General features: G+C 49.6%; 1 protein-coding gene across 4 annotated transcripts in view; it reads right to left on the bottom strand.

Annotated features, from left to right (window-relative positions):
- GARNL3 (GTPase activating Rap/RanGAP domain like 3) overlaps nt 1-22,524 on the bottom strand; it is a 203,782-nt gene that overhangs the window by 88,856 nt on the left and 92,402 nt on the right. For all 4 annotated transcript variants that reach the window (XM_083158543.1, XM_083158544.1, XM_083158542.1 and 1 more), the window contains one exon: nt 7,907-7,976. In XM_083158543.1, coding sequence (XP_083014669.1) covers nt 7,907-7,976 — 70 coding nt within the window. The remainder of the gene's footprint in view (nt 1-7,906; nt 7,977-22,524) is intronic.

Raw genomic sequence — 22,524 nt, 5'->3', positions numbered from 1 at the left:
CCCCACAGCCATCACAGCGCTGAATTATCCCAGGCTCACTCAGCACTGCGAACCGGGGGGGGGAAACCATGCCATGATGAGTGATTTTGATTGGTTTATCCCTCATGTGCACGGCGCAATCGCATTAGTAGTTGTGCACATGGGCGGGGTAAGTGCGCTCAGCGGGGCGGTTGGGGCAGCATTTTCCTGATGGTTGGGCTCCAGTGATCAGGCCTGAATGGGGCCCATTGCCGCATCAGAGATCAGAAAGGAGCGACAGGACCGATACACAAGCAGCGGCATAAACAGGGCGAGGGGAAGAGATAAATAACCTGCTGGAACAGCACTATGCAGCAAAGGTTTTACAAGGCACCTGGGAGGGAAGAACCAAGGTCTTAGCGTCTGAATGAGAGGAAGAAATGGCTGAGGGATCACAGAATGGCGCAGCTCGCCTACAGGGCCAGACGCAGGAAATCACTAATGACAATTCGAGCATCTGGCAGGAAATATTCACTAAATAAATGTGAATACTGGGATGGAAATGCCACATCGAGCGCTCCCCTGCTCCTGCCTGCAGTGCCCACCACTACCTGGCATGTTACAGCCCTGATATATGGGGGTTCTCTGTGCCAGTGTGCGCTCCCCTACTCCTGCCTGCAGTGCCCACCGCTACCTGGCATGTTATAGCCCTGATATATGGGAGTTCTCTGTGCCAGTGTACCCTCCCCTACTCCTGCCTGCAGTGCCCACCGCTACCTGGCATGTTATAGTCCTGATATATGGGGGTTCTCTGTGCCATCATACACTCCCCTGCTCCTGCCTGCAGTGCCCACCGCTACCTGGCATGTTACAGCCCAGATATATGGGGGCTCTCTGTGCCAGCGTGCGCTCCCCTACTCCTGCCTGCAGTGCCCACCACTACCTGGCATGTTACAGCCCTGATATATAGGGGTTCTTTGTGCCAGCATACCCTCCCCTACTCCTGCCTGCAGTGCCCACCGATACCTGGCATGTTATAGTCCTGATATATGGGGGTTCTCTGTGCCAGCGTGCGCTCCCCTACTCCTGCCTGCAGTGCCCACCGCTACCTGGCATGTTATAGCCCTGATATATGGGGGTTCTCTGTGCCAGCGTGCGCTCCCCTTCTCCTGCCTGCAGTGCCCACTGCTACCTGGCAGGTTATAGCCCTGATATATGGGGGTTCTCTGTGCCATCATACACTCCCCTGCTCCTGCCTGCAGTGCCCACTGCTACCTGGCATGTTACAGCCCTGATATATGGGGTTCTCTGTGCCAGCCTGCGCTCCACTACTCCTGCCTGCAGTGCCCACCGCTACCTGGCATGTTACAGCCCTGATATATGGGGGTTCTCTGTGCCAGCGTGCGCTCCCCTACTCCTGCCTGCAGTGCCCACCGCTACCTGGCATGTTATAGCCCTGATATATGGGGGTTCTCTGTGCCAGCGTGCGCTCCCCTACTCCTGCCTGCAGTGCCCACCGCAACCTGGCATGTTACAGCCCAGATATATGGGGTTCTCTGTGCCAGCCTGCGCTCCACTACTCCTGCCTGCAGTGCCCACCGCTACCTGGCATGTTACAGCCCTGATATATGGGGGTTCTCTGTGCCAGCGTGCGCTCCCCTACTCCTGCCTGCAGTGCCCACCGCTACCTGGCATGTTATAGCCCTGATATATGGGGGTTCTCTGTGCCAGCGTGCGCTCCCCTACTCCTGCCTGCAGTGCCCACCGCTACCTGGCATGTTACAGCCCAGATATATGGGGGTTCTCTGTGCCAGCGTGCGCTCCCCTACTCCTGCCTGCAGTGCCCACTGCTACCTGGCATGTTACAGCCCAGATATATGGGGGTTCTCTGTGCCAGCGTTATTTCTTTTTAACGTAATATAGGCAACATGAAAAAATGCGTATCAGAAATGAGGCCCACGGTGCCTCGTGCAAGAAAGACAAAGGGTGGCGTTACCACATTCTCCATAGATCCAGCGAAGCCGTCAGGTTTCCCAACACTCTGAGAAGTAGGACGTCAGAGACAGGGAAGAGGGATCGCAGGACAGTTTAGTGGGCAGATGACTCATACAGAGATTTAATGATGTTTTAGTGCCTCTGGGAACAAATTGTTCATTTATAGAATAAATATAACGGTCATCTGGACACCATCAGCATGCAAGGAGGGAGGGTATGAGCTCAGCAATACTGTATCGCTGTGATCAGATTCCGGCTGGAGAACGGATTCGAAATCATCCTCTCACAACCTATAAATGTTTTTACATCTCCAGACTCTCGGCTAAAGTCTGGAGCCAACTTATCTGCAAGACAAGACCCGAATAAGAGCCTAGCTGTCCGATATCCCTCTAGGGCAGTGCAGTGACTTGCAGTCTCATAGGTAACGTGCATTTAGTGCAGTTGCTCCGATTGAAACTGAAAGGCATGAGATTGACTGTAAATGTAAGAATTCTCTTATAGGGTGTCTAGGTCAACCTATGTCGGCATAGACATCCTGAGAAAAACCGGAAAAATCCTCATGTTGATTTTTAAAGATGTCCTGTTAAAAGTGAAAAACCCCATGTCGACCTTTGACCATGTTGACCAAATGCTTGTGTCGACCTACACCTATGTCGACCTGGACACATGTCAACCTTTCTGCATGTCAACCTAATGGTGTCGACCCAATGTTTGTCGACCTAATGACCATATACCTGTAAATCATACTGAACCCATCAGGAGGTGTGGCTTCACAATGGCAGTCCTATGCCTGCGGCTGTGCGTTCTGTGAAAGCCGAAGCTTACGTTTACACGCCCGTGACACGCACTACTAACCGCCTACTTGTCACCACCCACCTACCGGATACCGTCTGACTCTGACTCTCCGTAATGCATGCTGGGTAGAGATTTTCCAAAATATTCTGTGCATGGACAGCTGTAGATAATCGTTCATACGCGTGAACAGCGGCACGGCGTCTGGTTTAGAGCCAGCCCCCAAAGCCGTTTTAACTAAATACAATTTTAAACATTTATAAATACAGTACAAGCAATACGGGAAGCGGTCATCTATTAGAATGAACTTAGGTCTACAGTCATTAGGTCGACCCCACTAGGTCGACTGGCAGGAAGGTCGACCTGACTTAAGGTCGACATGGGCCAAGGTCGACATGACTTAAGGTCGAATTTGCATAAAGGTCGACATGAGGAAGGTCGACTGGTCATAAGGTCGACATGGGGTTTTTCACTGTTTTTTGAGCCGACATGTGCCGACAGGCGGTATTTCATGCCCTACCATCCACTAGGACGTGGAGAAGGTTATTAAAGCTGTGGCGAGGGAAGCGAGCCACCGTGCCCGAAGCATTGAGAGCGAAGCGAGCGATGCGAGGGTCCGATTCTCATTGCCAACTCTGTCCATGTCGACTGTGTCGACATTCGGCTAAAAAAAACAGTGAAAAACCCATGTCGACCTTATGACCAGTCGACCTTCCTCATGTCGACCTTTATGCAAATTCTACCTTAAGTCATGTCGATCTTGGCCCATGTCGACCTTAAATCAGGTTGACCTTCCTGCCAGTCGACCTAGTGGGGTCGACCTAATGACTGTAGACCTAAGTTCATTCTGACAGATGTACCGATTCCAGTAATACAATATAAAGCACTAAGTAAGTACAAATAAATCCAAACATCCTTCGTCTTCAATTTAAAAATCCAAATGTCATCTTCTTTTCAAAAACGAACGTGCAATTATTTAGGTGAACAGAACAGAGGCCACACTAATAATATACGCAGTGGGAGGGATCAAGAAACAATCAGCCAATCAGAAGCAATTGGCTGTTATCATCACCCGTATGGATTTTGGCCAAGGTGGAGCAGGAACATCATTGCCTCCATAGACGCGCAGAGGGGCCCATGGAGCTGCGACACTAGCGCCCTGTTTTATGCTTATGAGATCGAAGAGCCCCCCGCCCCACAAAAACGGTCATGACGCGCCTACTCGTTAGCAGATCTCCCCTAATCACCCTGATTCCACACGGCGCACGGTATCGCAAAGGTAACTTGGTACGTACGCCCTGCAGCCGCAACACACGTGCAGTCTGCCAATAATAGCTCAGTTGTGGCACCGAAGTTGTGACTGGTATCTGGACTGATCATAGAATGACTCTATGTCGACAGGCATAAGGTCGACCACTATTGGTCGACAGGATTTAATGGTCGAAAGCCGATAGGTTGACAGGGTCTAAAGGTCAACAGTCAAAAGGTTGACAGGGTTTAAAGGTCAACAGGCAATAGGTCAACATGTCCAAAAGGTCGAGATGGAAAAGGTTGACGCGAAAAAGATCAACATGGAAAAGGCCGACATGCATTTTTTTTTCACAAAATTTTCAGCCGACATGTGCCGACAGGCGGTATTTCATGTCCTACCATCCACTAGGGCGTGGTGGGAGAATATAATAGTGTGCCGAGCGCAGCGAGCCATGCGAGGGGATGCGGTGCACTTATTATACAGTGTCCACATCGACCTAGACACCAGAACAACATTAAAAACGCATGTAGACCTTTTCCCACGTCGACTTTTGACCATGTCTACCTTTTTGATGTCGACCTTTTAACCCTGTTGACCTTTGGACCCTGTCGACCTTTTCAGTGTCGACCTTTAGACCATGTCGACCATTAGCGGTCGACCATATGATTGTAGACCTAGGCACTGTAGAAGTTTTATACTAGGGATGGGGAACCTTCAGCCCTCCAGATGTTGTTGAATTACACATCCCAGCATGCCCTGCAACAGTTTTAGTATGGCCAAATAGCAAAACTGTTGCAGGGCATGCTGGGATGTGCAGTTCAACAACAGCTGGAGGGACGAAGGTTCCCCATCCCTGTTTTATACCATAAGCGTTGCGACTGCATCTGAACCAGGCCCAGTACGCCAACACCCGATTGGACAGATTTCTAACATTTTGTGAGCATGCACTTATGCCCAGATCCACCCCAGCTCAAGTGTTCGTGGTGTTTGCTCAATAGCCTCACGATGCTGGAGCCAGCAGGGTATATACCACTGATAGCTCTGTCCTTGTATCTTATTTCGGTACTCTTTACCTAGAAGGGCGCCAGCGATTGAAATCGCGGGCATCGGGGGTAAAAAATCGCGGGCATCGCGGGTAAATTAAAATCGGGTACCCGCGATGACCGCGATTTTCCCATAGGGATCAATGTTAAAAACGGTGATTGACTGCGATTTTAATGTTAAATGCCTCAATGCCCGCGATTTGGCCATAGGAATCAATGTTAAATGGGCCACAGAGCCCTAATAGTCACCGTGAACTCTGAAATGGCCCCCACAATTGTTACCGCCACCCCACGATCAACGTCAACCCGAAGCGTGGCGAGCGCAGCGAGCCCGCGAGGGGCGGCGGTACGCGTCCTCCGACCGTTTCATGCCCTACTATCCACGTCGGCGTGGAGTTGAGAATAGAATAGTGTGGCGAGCGCAGCGAGCCACCGAGGCCCGAAGCGTGGCGAGCGCAGCGAGCCCCGCGAGGGGACGCGGATACCTTCACAGGTAAACGCGTCCCCTCGCGGGCTTCACAGGTGTCCGCTTTTCGCCACGGACACCTGTGAAGCCCGCGAGGGGACGCGTATAACTGTGAAGGTATCCGCGTCCCCTCGCGGGGCTCGCTGCGCTCGCCACACTATTCTATTCTCAACTCCACGCCGACGTGGATAGTAGGGCATGAAAAGGTCGGAGGACGCGTACCGACGCCCCTCGCGGGCTCGCTGCGCTCGCCACGCTTCGGGTTGACGTTGATCGTGGGGTGGCGTTAACAATTGTGGGGGCCATTTCAGAGTTCACGGTGACCATTAGGGCTCTGTGGCCCATTTAACATTGTTTCCTATGTAAAAATCGCGGGCATTGAGGCATTGAACACTAAAATTGGGTCCAATCTGATTTTTAACATTGGTCCCTATGGGAAATCGCGGCCATCGCGGCCATCGCGTCGCACCCGATTTTTAGTGCATTCGATGGTCGCGATGGGCGCCCTTCTAGGTAAAGAGTACCCTTATTTCTTCCCCTTCCACAAACTTCTGTTTTGCTTTCAGCAGAAATTTCACGTATCTGTGATCAGACTTCAGAAGAGCATCAAGGGGAAGAAAACCCTTCACATACGAAGCAACAAGTATGATGTCACAATGGAACACAAGCAGATGACACGTCACAGAAATGTAAACACCTGACATCACTGCAGTTTGGGTGTGTTCGCAAAAAATAAAGTTTGCAGCTAAGTAAATGTAATTGTAATATTAAATCTCATGGTCAGCAGACTCTCCTGTAATCCCTCTTGATAGGACGATGACCCCGCAGTACAATCTAACCCGGCTTCCATACGCCGACATCACCTTCTGTGGATGTAAAATATGAATTTGGCCGCTTAAAGCATCTAAACAAACCTAATCTGAACAACCAATCCTTGCCGCTGTTATATTTGCCGTTATGGTTTTCTTTGTTACTTTTTCACATTTTTATAAAGCCTTTTAAGATGATAATAAGCCCGCTTGAAGCAAATGCTTCAAAACCTCGTCTGATACCTTGTGATTGCCTCTGTGTTTGTGCATGTGTGAGAGAGAAAGAGATGTATGGCAGTGGTTCTGAGACACACAATCAGACACTAGACATACTGTATATGATATGTCTAACAGTAAAGGCACTCTCACAAACAAACATGCAAAGAAAACCTGTAAAAATGAAATAAGGATTATTTGTGTCTGTGCAGATTGTGCCGCAGCCAGAGGGGGTGGGAATGTAACCCTTTCCTGGACAGGAGTAATCATAGCTGCCCCCAATAACGGGCAAACACTCTCCTCAAATTGAATTAAAGTCCGTACACACGGAGCAATATGATCGCTGAGCAATATTGGCTTAATATTGCTCAGCAACATATTGCTCAGTGTCCCATTTTAATCAGCGACCAGAGATGGTCACGGATAAAAATTAGACACTTTGCCAGCAGAAGCTGCTGGTCGCAGGAGCGACCACCGCAGCTCAGTGACCATATCCCAGGTGATTATGGCTGAAATCACCCGGTGTGTACGGGGCTTAAGTCAATAAACATTTTTTTTTTTTATATATATATATATATATATATATATATTTTTTTTTTTTCTTAGAATGAAATGTACCAAATTATATACACCTCTAATAGACAGTATATATGTATGTAAGTATATATGTATGTTCTATGTAACACACAGGTGTTTTTTTTTATAAGATGGGAGTTCTATTCTAAACCAATCAGAATCGACTACTTATTTATTTAGCACCTTCTATAACAGGGATAGGGTACTTTCGGCCCTCCAGCTGTTGTTGAGCTACACATCCCAGCATGCCCTGCTGCAGTTTTGCTACGCTAAATTTGTTGCAGGGCATGCTGGGATGTATAGTTCAACAACAACTGGAGGGTCAATGGATCTCCCCATCCCTGTTCTAGAAGATAATATCTGATCTCATCTTCAATAGAACTCGCATCTTAGTAAATACACCCTGCAGTCAGCGGGATGCTTATTCTGCAATCATACATTCCTGTGTTCATCCCACAGAGAAGCAACATATTCACCTATATAATGAACAGCATAGTATTGCCATGAGCATTATAATATAATGCATCAGATAATCAGGCAGGGAAAGTTTGTGCTCTGGGGACCACCCAGCAACAAACAGGTAAAAGTTTAATGGCATAAGGAAGATTCCTCAGACAGGGAAACACAGATAATATGCGCCAGGCGGCTTTCATCTATGATATGTGCACCAGGCGGCTTTCAGCTGTGCAATGTGCCTGCTGCAGGTTTACAGTACAGATGGGAGCACACTGCTGCTGACTGCTTAAATATAAATCAATCCTGCAATGGGTGGAAGCAGAAAATGGATGTGCGGACTCACCAGCTCCACCGAGCCGTAGTGTTTCCTGCTGAATTCTCCCCGTCTGCAGCCCAGGTCTTCGGAGACGGAGCTGGAACAGAAACGCTTCATCAGTATACATAGCTAGAGGTCCAGAAAGCATCTATGGAGCACACACACACACACATAACATCTGGTCACTGCAGGGGGGACGTCTGGCAATGTGCAGGGCTAAGAGCGGCCATTGCAGGTCCTCGCATCTTGCCAATGAGCCCTGGCTAGGAGGGGACGCCTAATGAGGAGCAGGGATGAGCTGGAGAGAGACACTACCCACCCATGGGAAGAGGCGACATTCAATCATCGGAACTAGCAGAGATCTGGAGCCTTGTCCCTCTCTATTCAGTAATAGCAGAGGTCTGGAGCCGTGTTCACTACTATACCGCAATAGCAGAATTCTGGAGCCCTGTTCCCCACTATACAGTAATAGCAGAGCTCTGGAGCCGTGTTCCCCACTATACGGCAATAGCAGAATTCTGGAGCCCTGTTCCCCACTATACCATAATAGCAGAGTTCTGGAGTCGTGTTCCCCACTATACAGTAATAGCAGAGGTCTGGAGACGTGTTTCCCACTATACCATAATAGCAGAGCTCTAGAGACGTGTTTCCCACTATACCGCAATAGCAGAATTCTGGAGCCCTGTTCCCCACTATACAGTAATAGCAGAGCTCTGGAGCCGTGTTCCCCACTATACAGTAATAGCAGAGTCCAGGAGCCCTGTTCCCCACTATACCGTAATAGCAGAGGTCTGGAGCCTTGTCCCCACTATACAATAATAGCAGAGGTCTGGAGCCGTTTTCCCCACTATACCGTAATAGCAGAGATCTGGAGCCGTGTTCCCCACTATACAGTAATAGCAGAGGTCTGGAGCCCTGTTCCCCACTATACCATAGTAGCAAAGTTCTGGAGCCCTGTTCCCCACTATACCGTAGTAGCAAAGTTCTGGAGCCCTGTTCCCCACTATACAGTAATAGCAGAGGTCTGGAGCCGAGTTCCTCACTATACAGTAATAGCAAAAATCTGGAGCCCTGATCCCCACTATACAGTAATAACAGAGATCTGGAGCCGTGTTCCCCACTATACAGTAATAGCAGAGGTCTGGAGCCCTGTTCCCCACTATACCGTAGTAGCAAAGTTCTGGAGCCCTGTTCCCCACTATACCGTAGTAGCAAAGTTCTGGAGCTGTGTTCCCCACTATACCGTAGTAGCAAAGTTCTGGAGCCCTGTTCCCCACTATACCGTTATAGCAGAGGTCTGGAGCCTTGTTCCCCACTATACAGTAATAGCAGAGGTCTGGAGCCTTGTTCCCCACTATACAGTAATAGCAGAGGTCTGGAGCCTTGTTCCCCACTGTACAGTAATACAGCATGGGGGGGGGGGAGGGTGTGTCCCTAAGAAGAACAGTGCCAATCTTTATCAGCGACCTTCGGTATCTAAAAATAGTCTGATATAGTATGATCGAAATGTCAAATAATACATATTAAAAAAATAGGTTTGATGAGAAAGCGCTTGATTTAAAAATTAGTTGGTCACATGACAGGAAGTGATCTCACACATTGGACAATCACTTCAGGTATAAATATCTGTCCACTCTCATTGTACCCTCACCCCTTACAGATGAAATGCCTAGGATTTCCACACCGACTTACCTGCACATAAAGATAAGAATTCTATATTTAGCCAGCCAGGGCTACAGTACAAGCCCACCATCCACCATTACTCCCGCACCCCTCCCCAATCTGTCAGCAGCACCCCCCCACCCCCCCCCGACCGCAATTCGTGGACCCCCTGCGACCCCCCTCCCGCGATTCGCGGGACACCCCCCCTCCCGCGATTTGTGGGCCCCCCGCGACCCCCTCCCACGATTTGCATCACCCCCGCAACCCCCCTCCCGCGATTCGCAGCACCCCCGCCTCCCGCAATTCACAGCACCCCCCGCACCCACCCACGATATGCGGACCCAAGCCCCCTCCCGCTATTCGCGGACACCCCCCTCCCGCGATTCATGGCACCTCCCACGATTCGCGGGCCCCCCTGTGCCCTCCCTCCCGCGATTCGCTGCGCACCCCCCCCTCCCGCGATTTGCAAACCCCCGCCCCCTCCCGCGATTCACGGCACCCGACCTCAGATTTGAGGCCGCGACCCCCCTCCCACGATTCTAGCCCCCCCCCGTGCCCCCCCCTCCTGAGATTCAGGGACCCCCACGGCACCTCCCGCGATTCGCAGCCCCTCCCGTGATTCACACCCCCCTCCCGCGATTCACGGCCCCCCTCCCGTGATCCATGACCCCCCGCGCCCCCTCCCACAATTCGCGGACCCCCGTGGCCCCCCCTTGATTCACGGCACCCCCCGCGTCCCTCCCGCGATTCACGGACCTCCACAACCCCCCTCCCGCAATTCACGGAACCCCACAACCCCCCCTCCCGCAATTCACGGAACCCCACAACCCCCCTCCCGCAATTTGCGGACTCCCCCTTCCCGCGATTCAAGCCCCCCCTCGCGATTTGCGGACCCCCGCCCCCTCCCGCAATTTACAGACCCCCCTGACCCCCTTACGGCAAATCCCCCCCAGAGATAAGAGGATATGTATGTTGGTGTAGTTTGGTTTATGGCTTTGTGTGTGAGTAAAATAATTTTGTATTGAATACGGTAGAATACAGGTAACCAATTAAGTGACTGACAGAGTAGCTTTGCAGACAATGAACGTCTGGCAAGGAAAATTAGCCTCGCAGCTGCATTCATGAAGGACTGTAGTGGTTTTTTTAACCTTTTCCTGACTTAATAAATAAGTTGTCAGGAATAGGTTAAAAATACCATAATGAATAAATACACAAACATAATAGAACCAGTACTACACTTTCTAAGCACACATTCTCCCACCTCATCATAAGGCACCTGTACCTTCTTGCTGGTAGATGCTCTCTGGTCCAGTGCACTGACTGAGACCTCAGATCCACACACAGTAAATGTGGTAGAAGAGGCTGCTACCACTGGTCTTGTGCAGCAGCTCCGCGTGGTGGCAGTTCTCATAATCGTATTATATTCCATTGCTATTGTCATAATTTGAACCAGTTGCCAAGAGGATAAGGGTTTCTGGGCAACCGGAGCACCGGACACCACCCCCCCCCCCCCCCCTCCTGCCCCCGGTGTTTGCCTATAAGTATTATGCAGTATCACATTCCCCAGTACAAAGAACAGAAGTGGTACTACTGTATGCAAATATCCCATAGCCCAACACACACACACACAGAGCAGGAATTCATACTATGCATATTCATATAACCCAGTATGAATGAAAGGTTGTACTATGCATTATCACATGGTCCAGTGCGCAGAACATAAGAAGTGGTACTATGCATTATCACATGGTCCAGTGTGCAGAACATAAGAAGTGGTACTATGCATTATCACATGGTCCGGTGTGCAGAACATAAGAAGTGGCACTATGCATTATCACATGGTCTGGTGTGCAGAACATAAGAAGTGGTACTATGCATTATCACATGGTCCGGTGTGCAGAACATAAGAAGTGGCACTATGCATTATCACATGGTCCGGTGTGCAGAACATAAGAAGTGGTACTATGCATTATCACACGGTCCAGTGCGCAGAACATAAGAAGTGGTACTATGCATTATCACATGTCCAGTGTGCAGAACATAAGAAGTGGTACTATGCATTATCACATGGTCCAGTGTGCAGAACATAAGAAGTGGTACTATGCATTATCACATGGTCCGGTGTGCAGAACATAAGAAGTGGCACTATGCATTATCACATGGTCCGGTGTGCAGAACATAAGAAGTGGTACTATGCATTATCACATGGTCTGGTGTGCAGAACATAAGAAGTGGTACTGTGCATTATCACATGGTCCGGTGTGCAGAACATAAGAAGTGGCACTATGCATTATCACATGGTCCGGTGTGCAGAACATAAGAAGTGGTACTATGCATTATCACACGGTCCAGTGCGCAGAACATAAGAAGTGGTACTATGCATTATCACACGGTCCAGTGCGCAGAACATAAGAAGTGGTACTATGCATTATCACACGGTCCAGTGTGCAGAACATAAGAAGTGGTACTGTGCATTATCACATGGTCCAGTGTGCGGAACATAAGAAGTGGTACTGTGCATTATCACACGGTCCAGTGCGCAGAACATAAGAAGTGGTACTAAGCATTATTACACGGTCCAGTGCGCAGAACATAAGAAGTGGTACTATGCATTATCACATGGTCCAGTGCGCAGAACATAAGAAGTGGTACTATGCATTATCACATGGTCCAGTGTGCAGAACATAAGAAGTGGTACTGTGCATTATCACATGGTCCAGTGCGCAGAACATAAGAAGTGGTACTATGCATTATCACATGGTCCAGTGTGCAGAACATAAGAAGTGGTACTGTGCTTTATCACACGGTCCAGTGCGCAGAACATAAGAAGTGGTACTGTGCATTATCACATGGTCCAGTGCGCAGAACATAAGAAGTGGTACTGTGCATTATCACATGGTCCAGTGCGCAGAACATAAGAAGTGGTACTGTGCATTATCACATGGTCCAGTGCGCAGAACATAAGAAGTGGCACTATGCAGATGACATTCATCTAGTGCAGCCAAAATCAATTATGTACCTAAAGGTCAACAATGTTTATTAATACTTTATATTTTCTACATTCTAGAGGAGATCAATATGTTGACCTTTTGCTTGTGACCACCGTGTCCATGTCGACCAGTTGCTGTCAACCCTTTATACCATAACCCTAAATAAATACCTCGATTTCAAGGAGAATGGAAGCGTTCTAAGAAAACATATATGAAATGCAATACGGTTTAGAAGCCTGAAGGCAAAACTAGTGGATCAATGTTATAGGTGACGGAACATAACCGTATTGTCTGTTGGCATTAAATAATAGATGTATGTAAGGGTGAGGAGTAAGGTGACGCTACAGATGCTGCAACCTCGCTCATGTCAGACTCATGCCTCCGGAAATAACGTGGCAAACATTATATTTACTGACGTGGGCCCAAAGGTTGCACTCATGGATGCCTTGAGAGCAGCCTTCCCTACTGCATGCAGTGCTGTGTCGAACGCACACCTGGAAATAACCCTGCCTCAGTTCCTGCACTTGTAGGAAAGGATGCCTGTCCCGGCGAGGCGATAAGGTATCCAGTAGGGCTACAATGGGTGAAAGCAGGAAGAGGACCGGCTGATCTCTCCTAAAAATACACATAACGCCATCCTGAGATGGCGTTATTTTGCAGCTTCTCTTATTGGATAAATACAGTGTGTGCACAGCCCACACTGAAACCAAAGTACAGATATTCTACAGCAAAAAAGTGCCATAAAAAAAAAGCCTTTAGCTTGTGTACTTAAAAGATCCCTTCATCCTGATGGCAGGTGAGTGCGCTATAAAATTCGGAAGCATCGGCTCACTCAACATCAGTCAGGTAAATAGCCCTCAGGTGAGGGAAGACAGGCAGATGTTTCTCCATCACTAAGGCCAGGAAATCTTCCTGGGAAGACCACAGCCTTGGCGCTCCCACTGTGTAACCATGTATATGTCAGTGCGCTCCAATAACTCGCGGTGCAGCTCCGCATTACTGGAGGAGGGAAATACAATCATTACGTATCCATGAGGGGGGGGAAGGGACTCATTTATCAGCGGTATAACTCAGGGGTAGTGGGTGCAGGGCTGTGTAATCTCTGCTGGTCTCAGGAAACTCCAGGACTATTAAGTCCGAAGTTGGCCAGCGCCGGCTGCTCTGCATCCCTGTTCCAGGTTGCCCGGCAACCCCAATGTTAATGAGAAGACAGACATCAAAAGAATTTATCAAAATCTGATCTTCATTAATATTCCTGCAAGGAAACAATCAAACATTTCACCTCCCCTCCCGTTCCATTCTGGAAAATCTAATATATATGATAATTAGCAGCGGAATAAATATATATACGTTGATGGGAAATTCTCTGGCTTTACCTAAGACCTGATAATACCATCCTATCAATATAGAGCGGGGAGGTCCGAGGCGAAGATCAGTAACTCACACAGCAGAGAGATCACCAGGGTTGGGGATCGCAAAGTGTACACCTGACATAGGAGGAACTAGCTGAGGAGGTGCCGGTTTCAACCAGGCAAAAATTAGCTGGGTGGAACATTTTGCACCTTTCCACCTCCTTAAATCCCTGCTAGTTGATGCAAATAACAGTCATAATTTCAGGAGCCAGCAGGTCACATGTTCCAGATCAACCAGCAGGTGCACAGGGCCGCCAACTGTGGGTAAAGCTATCCCGGGCCCTGGCCTCTGGAAGGGCCCAGACAGCTCATTTTGCCCACCGCAACCCCCCTTCCCCCGACTGCCACTCCTGTGCTGCCTTTTTCTTCATTGCAGGACGCCGGCAGCCAATTAAAATGCTGCACCAGCTTTTGAGCCAATCGGAGCGGCTGCCGCTACACGAGCTCTGATTGGCCCCCAACGTCGGGATCCCGACTGTCAAAACACCGACTGCCGGGTTCCCGGCGGCCGTCGGCTATTTTCCCTCATGGGGGTCCACGACCCCCATAGAGGGAGAATAGAATAGGTGGCTGGCATAGCCACCGTGCCTGCAGCGTGGCGAGGTGCAGCGAGCCCGCATGGGGCTTAGTTGCGCTCACCATGCTGTCTGGGTCCGGCCAGTCGGGATCCCGAAGTCGGGCTAATGACTGTCGGGATCCCGACTGTCGGACTCCTGTACCACACCCGGCTCACCAGCCAGTGCTGCATTTTATTTGGCCGTCGGCGTCTGGCATTGAAGAAGCCTGTGCTTTGGGACCTGCAGCAGAAGTCGGGCAGTAAGGGAAGGGGGGAGATGGGGGAGCCCAGAGGGGCCCGGACTGGAAATCCCCAAAATTCGTAGTGGCAGCCCTGCAGGTAAGGTTCACCAACGGTTACATTTTCCAGAGCACAGTGGTGATGCATTTTAAATGGTCATGAGGAAAGGATTTGCCACATGACGTCGAAAGGATTTTCAGACCAATTTTTCTTCAAATCTACAGACTGAAACCTTCAATTTTGGACCTTGAAAAAGACTTATGTTAAAGTCGAAACGCGTTGGTCATATACGAGTGAGCGGACAGGAGGATCTGAAGCCACAGTGCCGGAGGGTGGAAGACCACTGGGAGTGATTGGGACAACTTCACTTACACATTTAAGATCTGGTGATACCCGTTCTACCATATCTGGTAATTGTGACCTTAAACTCCTTATGCTTACCTTGGAGATTTTAGCAAATTTTGCACAAAACAGGGAATGCCCTGTATGAAATACCGGTTTGTAATTTCTGTGTAGTGTACTCACTGGGAACCAAAGTGTGGTTTACCAGCGATTCTATGTATTAAAGTGTTGTTATACTGTACTTCACTATATTGAGAATTTTTTCTTCACATGGTACCATCACATTACAATTGATGGGAGGATTGCAAGATTTTGAACCAATCAGCACCTGAACAAAGCTATGTATACATTTCTGTTGTGCACTATTTTCTTGTAAAGGGTTAAGGGAAATACCCTATATACATAACTAGGAAGGCTGCTGAGCGCACTGGTGGAGGAACACATTCTTTGTCTTTACCTACACCCGCCGACTCACTAGTGATATACAGTATAGGCAGTTAACTTGAACACCCAAAATATCGCCAACAGGGTGTACCCAGCATCAGAGGCGTAAATTCATCCCAAGCGCCCCGGGGAATCGGTACATCTGTCAGACCACACTTAGGTCTACAGTCATTAGGTCGACCCCACTAGGTCGACTGGCAGGAAGGTCGACCTGACTTAAGGTCAACATGGGCCAAGGTCGACATGACTTAAGGTCGAATTTGCATAAAGGCCGACATGAGGAAGGTCGACTGGTCATAAGGTCGACATAGGTTTTTCACTGTTTTTTTTACTCAAATGTCGACACAGTCGACATGGACACAGTTGGCAATGAGAATCGGACCCTCGCATCGCTCGCTTCGCTCGCAATGCTTCGGGAACGGTGCCTCGCTGCGCTCGGCACACTATTTTATTCTCCCACCACGCCCTAGTGGATGGTAGGGCATGAAATACTGCCTGTCGGCACATGTCGGCTCAAAAAACAGTGAAAAACCCATGTCGACCTTATGACCAGTCGACCTTCCTCATGTCGACCTTTATGCAAATTCGACCTTAAGTCATGTCGACCTTGGCCCATGTCGACCTCAAGTCAGGTCGACCTTCCTGCCAGTCGACCTAGTGGGGTCGACCTAATGACTGTAGACCTAAGTTCATTGTAATAGATGACCGCTTCCCGCGCCCGGACGTGTTTTGTTTCACGATGTGAGGGTCTCGTGTCACATGTGCGCGTTCCATTCCATTATCACCATAACCCTTTGAGTACCACCATCTCTGTGGAGGGATGTGCAAGATAGATCTGCTAAAACTAGCGCTGCTCACATTTGTTATATAAATTCAAATAAAAAAAGGGGACAAAGAAAGATTAAGTGAACATTACAGGTCTTTATGGTGAATAAAAAGGTTTGCTTGGCAATTTTCACACCTATATTGACAAATTCACTTGGCTCTCAAAGGGTTAAACGACCCAGAGAATTGTTATTGATCAGCGCAGTGACCATTTTATTGCAGATTGTGCCCTTTGTATTTGCTTCCCCCATTGTCCTGTGTGCACGGAGGAGACAAGGTACCGTGCTCTGTGCAAATGAATGGGACACTCACAAACAAATGTGCTCGGGGTGATTTGAATAAAGCTGGGATGTCAGGCCTCTCACATCGCACTTATGTAAAGCGGCCGTTGCAAGGGGAGGGGGGGAGCGGTGTTTGTGTGAGTGTGTGGAGGGGGTGATGAGTTCCCCAGTGGACACCCTACGTCAGCCGGATTCCGCACATTTAGGCCCTTATTCTGGTTCACTCGCAAATGCAAGTTCGATTTCTCAAATGGACAAAACCATGTGTATGAGGTCAAAGAACGGAGGACAGAGTTCCAAGAAGCATCTGGCATGGCAGAATAGAACAGGGGGAAATATAGATAAATGCTATAGTACATATGGTTCAGAACAATGCAATTAACACATCAGCCATCTATTGCACCTATGCAGAAGTGATGTGTCCAGATAGAACCACCCAAAGGACCATCACTAAATCAAGACAGCATAAGCTGCAGCAGTTAGCGCTTCTTGTCAGCAGGTGGCGCTTACAGCCAAACCAATGTCCCTCCTTGGTCAGATATGTAGGTGACATCAGGGTATTATTTATGAATGCTTTCAGCATCAGAGGCAGGTGGCACTTATATACAGGTACAAGACTGTATAAACAGCTGGTGACCCTGTTCCAGAATATTTATTACCTGGCATGAGTACGGCCACCCTCTGATACCGGTCAGAGCAACTGCAGACTGAGCCCTTCTCCAATTGTCCCCACATTACCCTGTGCACGGCCCTCCACACACGTTCTAGATTATGTGCAACTGTGGTTCTGCTTTGGCAGGAGCCTTGCGGAAGACGATATTGGCTCCCATGCTACCTCCTGAAATACTAACTGGCTTCTTGGAAAGGTGGAGAAAGCAGCTGAGCAGGAGCAGCAGTAACAGGGGCAGGTGGCAGCCACATATGAAATACTTTGGCCAAAAATGGTCGTTCTGTCCCTTGCCAGCTCCGGATGCCAGGACAGTGAATACTGGGTGCACGAAAACTTCCTACACAGATGATTCTCCGCTTTCCAGTAACACAGATGAGAATGTGCAAGGACAGAACGAAAGTTATTGCAGATAACCTGCAGATGACAGTCAACAGTCACTAAGTTGACCACTAATGGTCGATAGTGATTAAGTCGACAACGAAGAATGGTCGACAGCGACAGAATGTCTGCACACGTTTAATGTCGACATAGACAACATGAGTTTAAGTTTTTTTTTTAGGAAGGTGGGGTTGTCTACTTTATTATCCAAGTGAGCATACAGCGTGCATATAATAGTGCGCCTAGCACAGCGAGCCATGAGAGGGGACGTGGTACACTTATACAGTGTCCATGTCGACAAAGGTTGACAGACATAAAAAAAACTCATGTTGACCTTATTCATGTCGACTTAAAGCTTGTGTTGGCTTCTGTCAATGTCTACCTAGGCTATGTTGACTATTCTTAGGTGTTGACCATTAGGTGGAACTAGACAATTTGGTGCCCTGTGCCAGAAAGAGACTTGGTGCCCCCTCTCCCCCTTTTTAAATAGGGATATGGCATGTCAAAGTCACACATTAAAAAAATATAGGGGCGTGGCTTCATGGGGGAGGGGTGTGGTCATAAAATAGGACCAATGCATTTAACCCCTTCAGTGGTGTTTTTTTTGGGGGGAGTGCTCCCCACTGGGCGAGTTTTTTATGGGGAACGCTCCCTTAAAAAAAAAACACCACTGGGTCCGGGCAGTGCCGCTGCACTGTCAATCACCGCGTCCCTGTCCCTGGGAGCCAGCTTGTCATAAGCCGGCGCCGGGGACTTCATACAAAACCCGGAGGGGAGGGGGGGGAGGGAGCCCTCGCAGAGGGGAGGGAGCGGGGCAGTGCTGAAGCTGCTTGAGTTCAGTGATTTAACTCAGCAGCTTCAAACAGTGGCTGTAAACAGTGGCAATCCCGAGAATTTTCCGGGCTTGCCAGACTGGGCACTGAGGCACAGCCCGGAAAATTCTCGGGATTGCCACTGAAGGGGTTAACGCCGCACAATAGTTTTCATTATTCAAATTACGCCACACAGTAGAGCAACTTATACAAATTACTCCAGGTAGAGCCCCTCATATACATTATGCCAAGTAGAGCCCCCCTTATACACACACAACAGGTAGAGACTCTATTACACTTAACAACAGGCAGAGCCCCCATATACACATTAGCCAGGTACTGTAGAGACCCCTTATCTACAATATGCCAGGTAGAGACCCCTTATACATAATACACCAGACAGAGCCCCTTTGCACATTATGCCAGCCAAAGCCCAAGTTGCACATTATTCCAGGCAGAGCCACTGTTGCACATAGCATCATGTAGAGTCCAGTTACACATTACACCTGGTATTGCCCCCATTACACTGTTGCCCATTATGCAAAGTAAATCCCTCTTATACACATTATGCCACATTACAACAGGCAGAGCGCCTGTTAAATATTATACAAGGCAGAGCACCCATTACATATTACAGCAGACAGAGCCCCCTTATAAATATTATAACAGGTAGAGCCCATTATACACATTATACCAGGTAGAGCCACCATTACACATTACGCCAGGTAGAATCACTTATACACAGAATGCCAGGAAGAGCACTTTATACACATCACACAAGGTTATATACATTTATTACTGGTTGACTCGGTAAGCTGCGAAGCTCGCAGCTTACTGAGTCCAAGGAGGACTCACCCCATTGAATTGCCCCCCCACATGCGTGGTCGTATCCCCTTGCATCTATGCGAGGGTATGTGTCAGGAAGACACATAACCACGCATGTCCCATTTGCGGAGATATCATTCACCGACCATCAAATGATTTCTTCAACCCACTCAAATATAAGTCAGTTGAGACTGACATATTTGCAGCCATTCCGCCAAAGACAGGGCAGGCACTGCCACATGGCATCAGCCGTCAGCCCCTGGTACACCTCCTCCTGCCCAAAGTCCCATGAAAACACCTAGCGTTTTCATGTTGACACCCATGAAACGATGGGCGTTCCTATGATTAACAATCGGGCTCACCACCCCACATAAAACATTATGCACATGCGCAGAAAAAAACATTGCCCCCCCCTGTGCAAACTCGTGGGGGAGTGTTAGGTAGAGCCCCTATTACATATTATGCCAGAGGCCCCATTACACATTATGCCAGGTAGAGGCTCCATTACACATTGGGCCTTATTCTGATTGATTGATTCGTTCAGACACGTATTCACATGTGGCCAAGCGAACGGACCGTACATGGACACGGGTAGCGAAGGCACGCCCATAACACTGGCAAACCCGTTTGCATCTAAAGGAAAAGGGGAGTGGCGTGTTCCCGCAAGTATGCTAAGATGTTCAGACGGAGCTCAGCCTGTCCGCTCGCTGCGGTCGAGTGAACAGGCTCTGCGGTTGTTTTACATGCCACAGCCCGAATTCGCTCGGAAGTCATATCCAAGCCATTAACCAATTACCCTCATTTTATAGTATTTATTGAATTCCATTTACCAATTTCCTTCCCCAATTACGCTCCTAATTAACCCTTATTACATGTGTCTTTCTTGTATTCTCAATGTGGCACTTTCCTAACTTGTATGCTGCATGGATGCGTGTTGCGTGCAGGTGCATGTAGTTTATCAATTGTGCGTGTCGATCGCCCCTGCAAATGCGGGGCCGAGAAGTGGCTGACCTGCGAGGCGTGAAAATTACTTTTATAGAGCGAGGGATTTTGAGCTCGATCAGTCCAAGCGCTCGCACAGTGAAGTGAAGCCACCATCTAGCACATGTAGCCACCACCCCAGTAAACGCCCTGGTTACCGCCCAGTTTTGTAGTCGCGCCAACCATACATCCACATTATGCCTACTCTGCATGAATTCATTCACTAGGGTATTTCTACTCGTAAAGTCGCAAGAGCGCACAGTTGCCCAAATCTGCACATGCGCCTTGCAAATAAAAATGCTCTGCGCACGAATACGTGCCTGAGCGAGTCAACCCGAATAAGGGCCATTATGCCAGGTAGAGGCCCCATTACACATTATGCCAGGTAGAAGCACACCAGAGTGAGCATTGCAGGAGCTTCCAGAGTGAGCATTGCAGGCGCATCCAGAGTGAGCATTGCAAGCGAATCCAGAGTGAACATAGCAGGCGAATCCAGAGTGAGCATTGCAGGCGCTTCCAGAGTCAGCATTGCAGGCGCTTCCAGAGTGAGCAGTGCAGGCGCTTCCAGAGTGAGCAGTGCAGGCGCTTCCAGAGTGAGCAGTGCAGGCGCTTCCAGAGTGAGCAGTGCAGGCGCTTCCAGAGTCAGCATTGCAGGCGCTTCCAGAGTGAGCATTGCAGGGGCTTCCAGAGTGAGCATTGCAGGCGCTTCCAGAGTCAGCATTGCAGGCGCTTCCAAAGTGAGCATTGCAGGCGCTTCCAGAGTGAGCATTGCAGGCGCTTCCAGAGTGAGCATTGCAGGCGCTTCCAGAGTGAGCATTGCAGGCGCTTCCAGAGTGAGCATTGCAGGCGCTTCCAGAGTGAGCACTGCAGGCGCTTCCAAAGTGAGCACTGCAGGCGCTTCCAGAGTGAGCATAGCACGCGCTTCCAGAGTGAGCATTGCAGTCGCTTCCAAAGTGAGCATTGCAGGCGCTTCCAGAGTGAGCATTGCAGGTGCTTCCAGAGTGAGCACTGCAGGCGCTTCCAGAGTGAGCACTGCAGGCGCTTCCAAAGTGAGCACTGCAGGCGCTTCCAGAGTGAGCATAGCACGCGCTTCCAGAGTGAGCATTGCAGTCGCTTCCAAAGTGAGCATTGCAGGCGCTTCCAAAGTGAGCATTGCAGGCGCTTCCAGAGTGAGCACTGCAGGCGCTTCCAGAGTGATCATTGCAGGCGCTTCCAGAGTGAGCATTGCAGGCGCTTTTCAGAGTGAGCATTGCAGGCGCTTCCAGAGTGAGCACTGCAGGCGCTTCCAGAGTGAGCACTGCAGGCGCTTCCAGAGTGAGCACTGCAGGCGCTTCCAAAGTGAGCACTGCAGGCGCTTCCAGAGTGAGCATAGCACGCGCTTCCAGAGTGAGCATAGCACGCGCTTCCAGAGTGAGCATTGCAGTCGCTTCCAAAGTGAGCATTGCAGGCGCTTCCAGAGTCAGCATTGCAGGCGCTTCCAGAGTGAGCATTGCAGGCGCTTCCAGAGTGAGCACTGCAGGCGCTTCCAAAGTGAGCACTGCAGGCGCTTCCAGAGTGAGCATAGCACGCGCTTCCAGAGTGAGCATTGCAGTCGCTTCCAAAGTGAGCATTGCAGGCGCTTCCAGAGTGAGCATTGCAGGCGCTTCCAGAGTGAGCACTGCAGGCGCTTCCAGAGTGAGCATTGCAGGCGCTTCCAGAGTGAGCACTGCAGGCGCTTCCAGAGTGAGCACTGCAGGCGCTTCCAGAGTGAGCACTGCAGGCGCTTCCAAAGTGAGCACTGCAGGCGCTTCCAGAGTGAGCATAGCACGCGCTTCCAGAGTGAGCATAGCACGCGCTTCCAGAGTGAGCATTGCAGTCGCTTCCAAAGTGAGCATTGCAGGCGCTTCCAGAGTCAGCATTGCAGGCGCTTCCAGAGTGAGCACTGCAGGCGCTTCCAAAGTGAGCACTGCAGGCGCTTCCAGAGTGAGCACTGCAGGCGCTTCCAGAGTGAGCATAGCACGCGCTTCCAGAGTGAGCATTGCAGTCGCTTCCAAAGTGAGCATTGCAGGCGCTTCCAAAGTGAGCATTGCAGGCGCTTCCAGAGTGAGCATTGCAGGCGCTTCCAGAGTGAGCATTGCAGGCGCTTCCAAAGTGAGCATTGCAGGCGCTTCCAGAGTAAGCATTGCAGGCGCTTCCAGAGTGAGCATTGCAGGCGCTTCCAGAGTGAGCATTGCAGGCGCTTCCAGAG

Source organism: Crinia signifera, chromosome 9 (genome assembly GCF_055691185.1).
Source record: "Crinia signifera chromosome 9, ASM5569118v1, whole genome shotgun sequence".
NCBI classification, from domain to species: domain Eukaryota; kingdom Metazoa; phylum Chordata; class Amphibia; order Anura; family Myobatrachidae; genus Crinia; species Crinia signifera.
The sequence above is the reverse complement of the archived record's forward strand: the minus strand, read 5'-3'. Positions and strand labels throughout refer to the sequence as shown.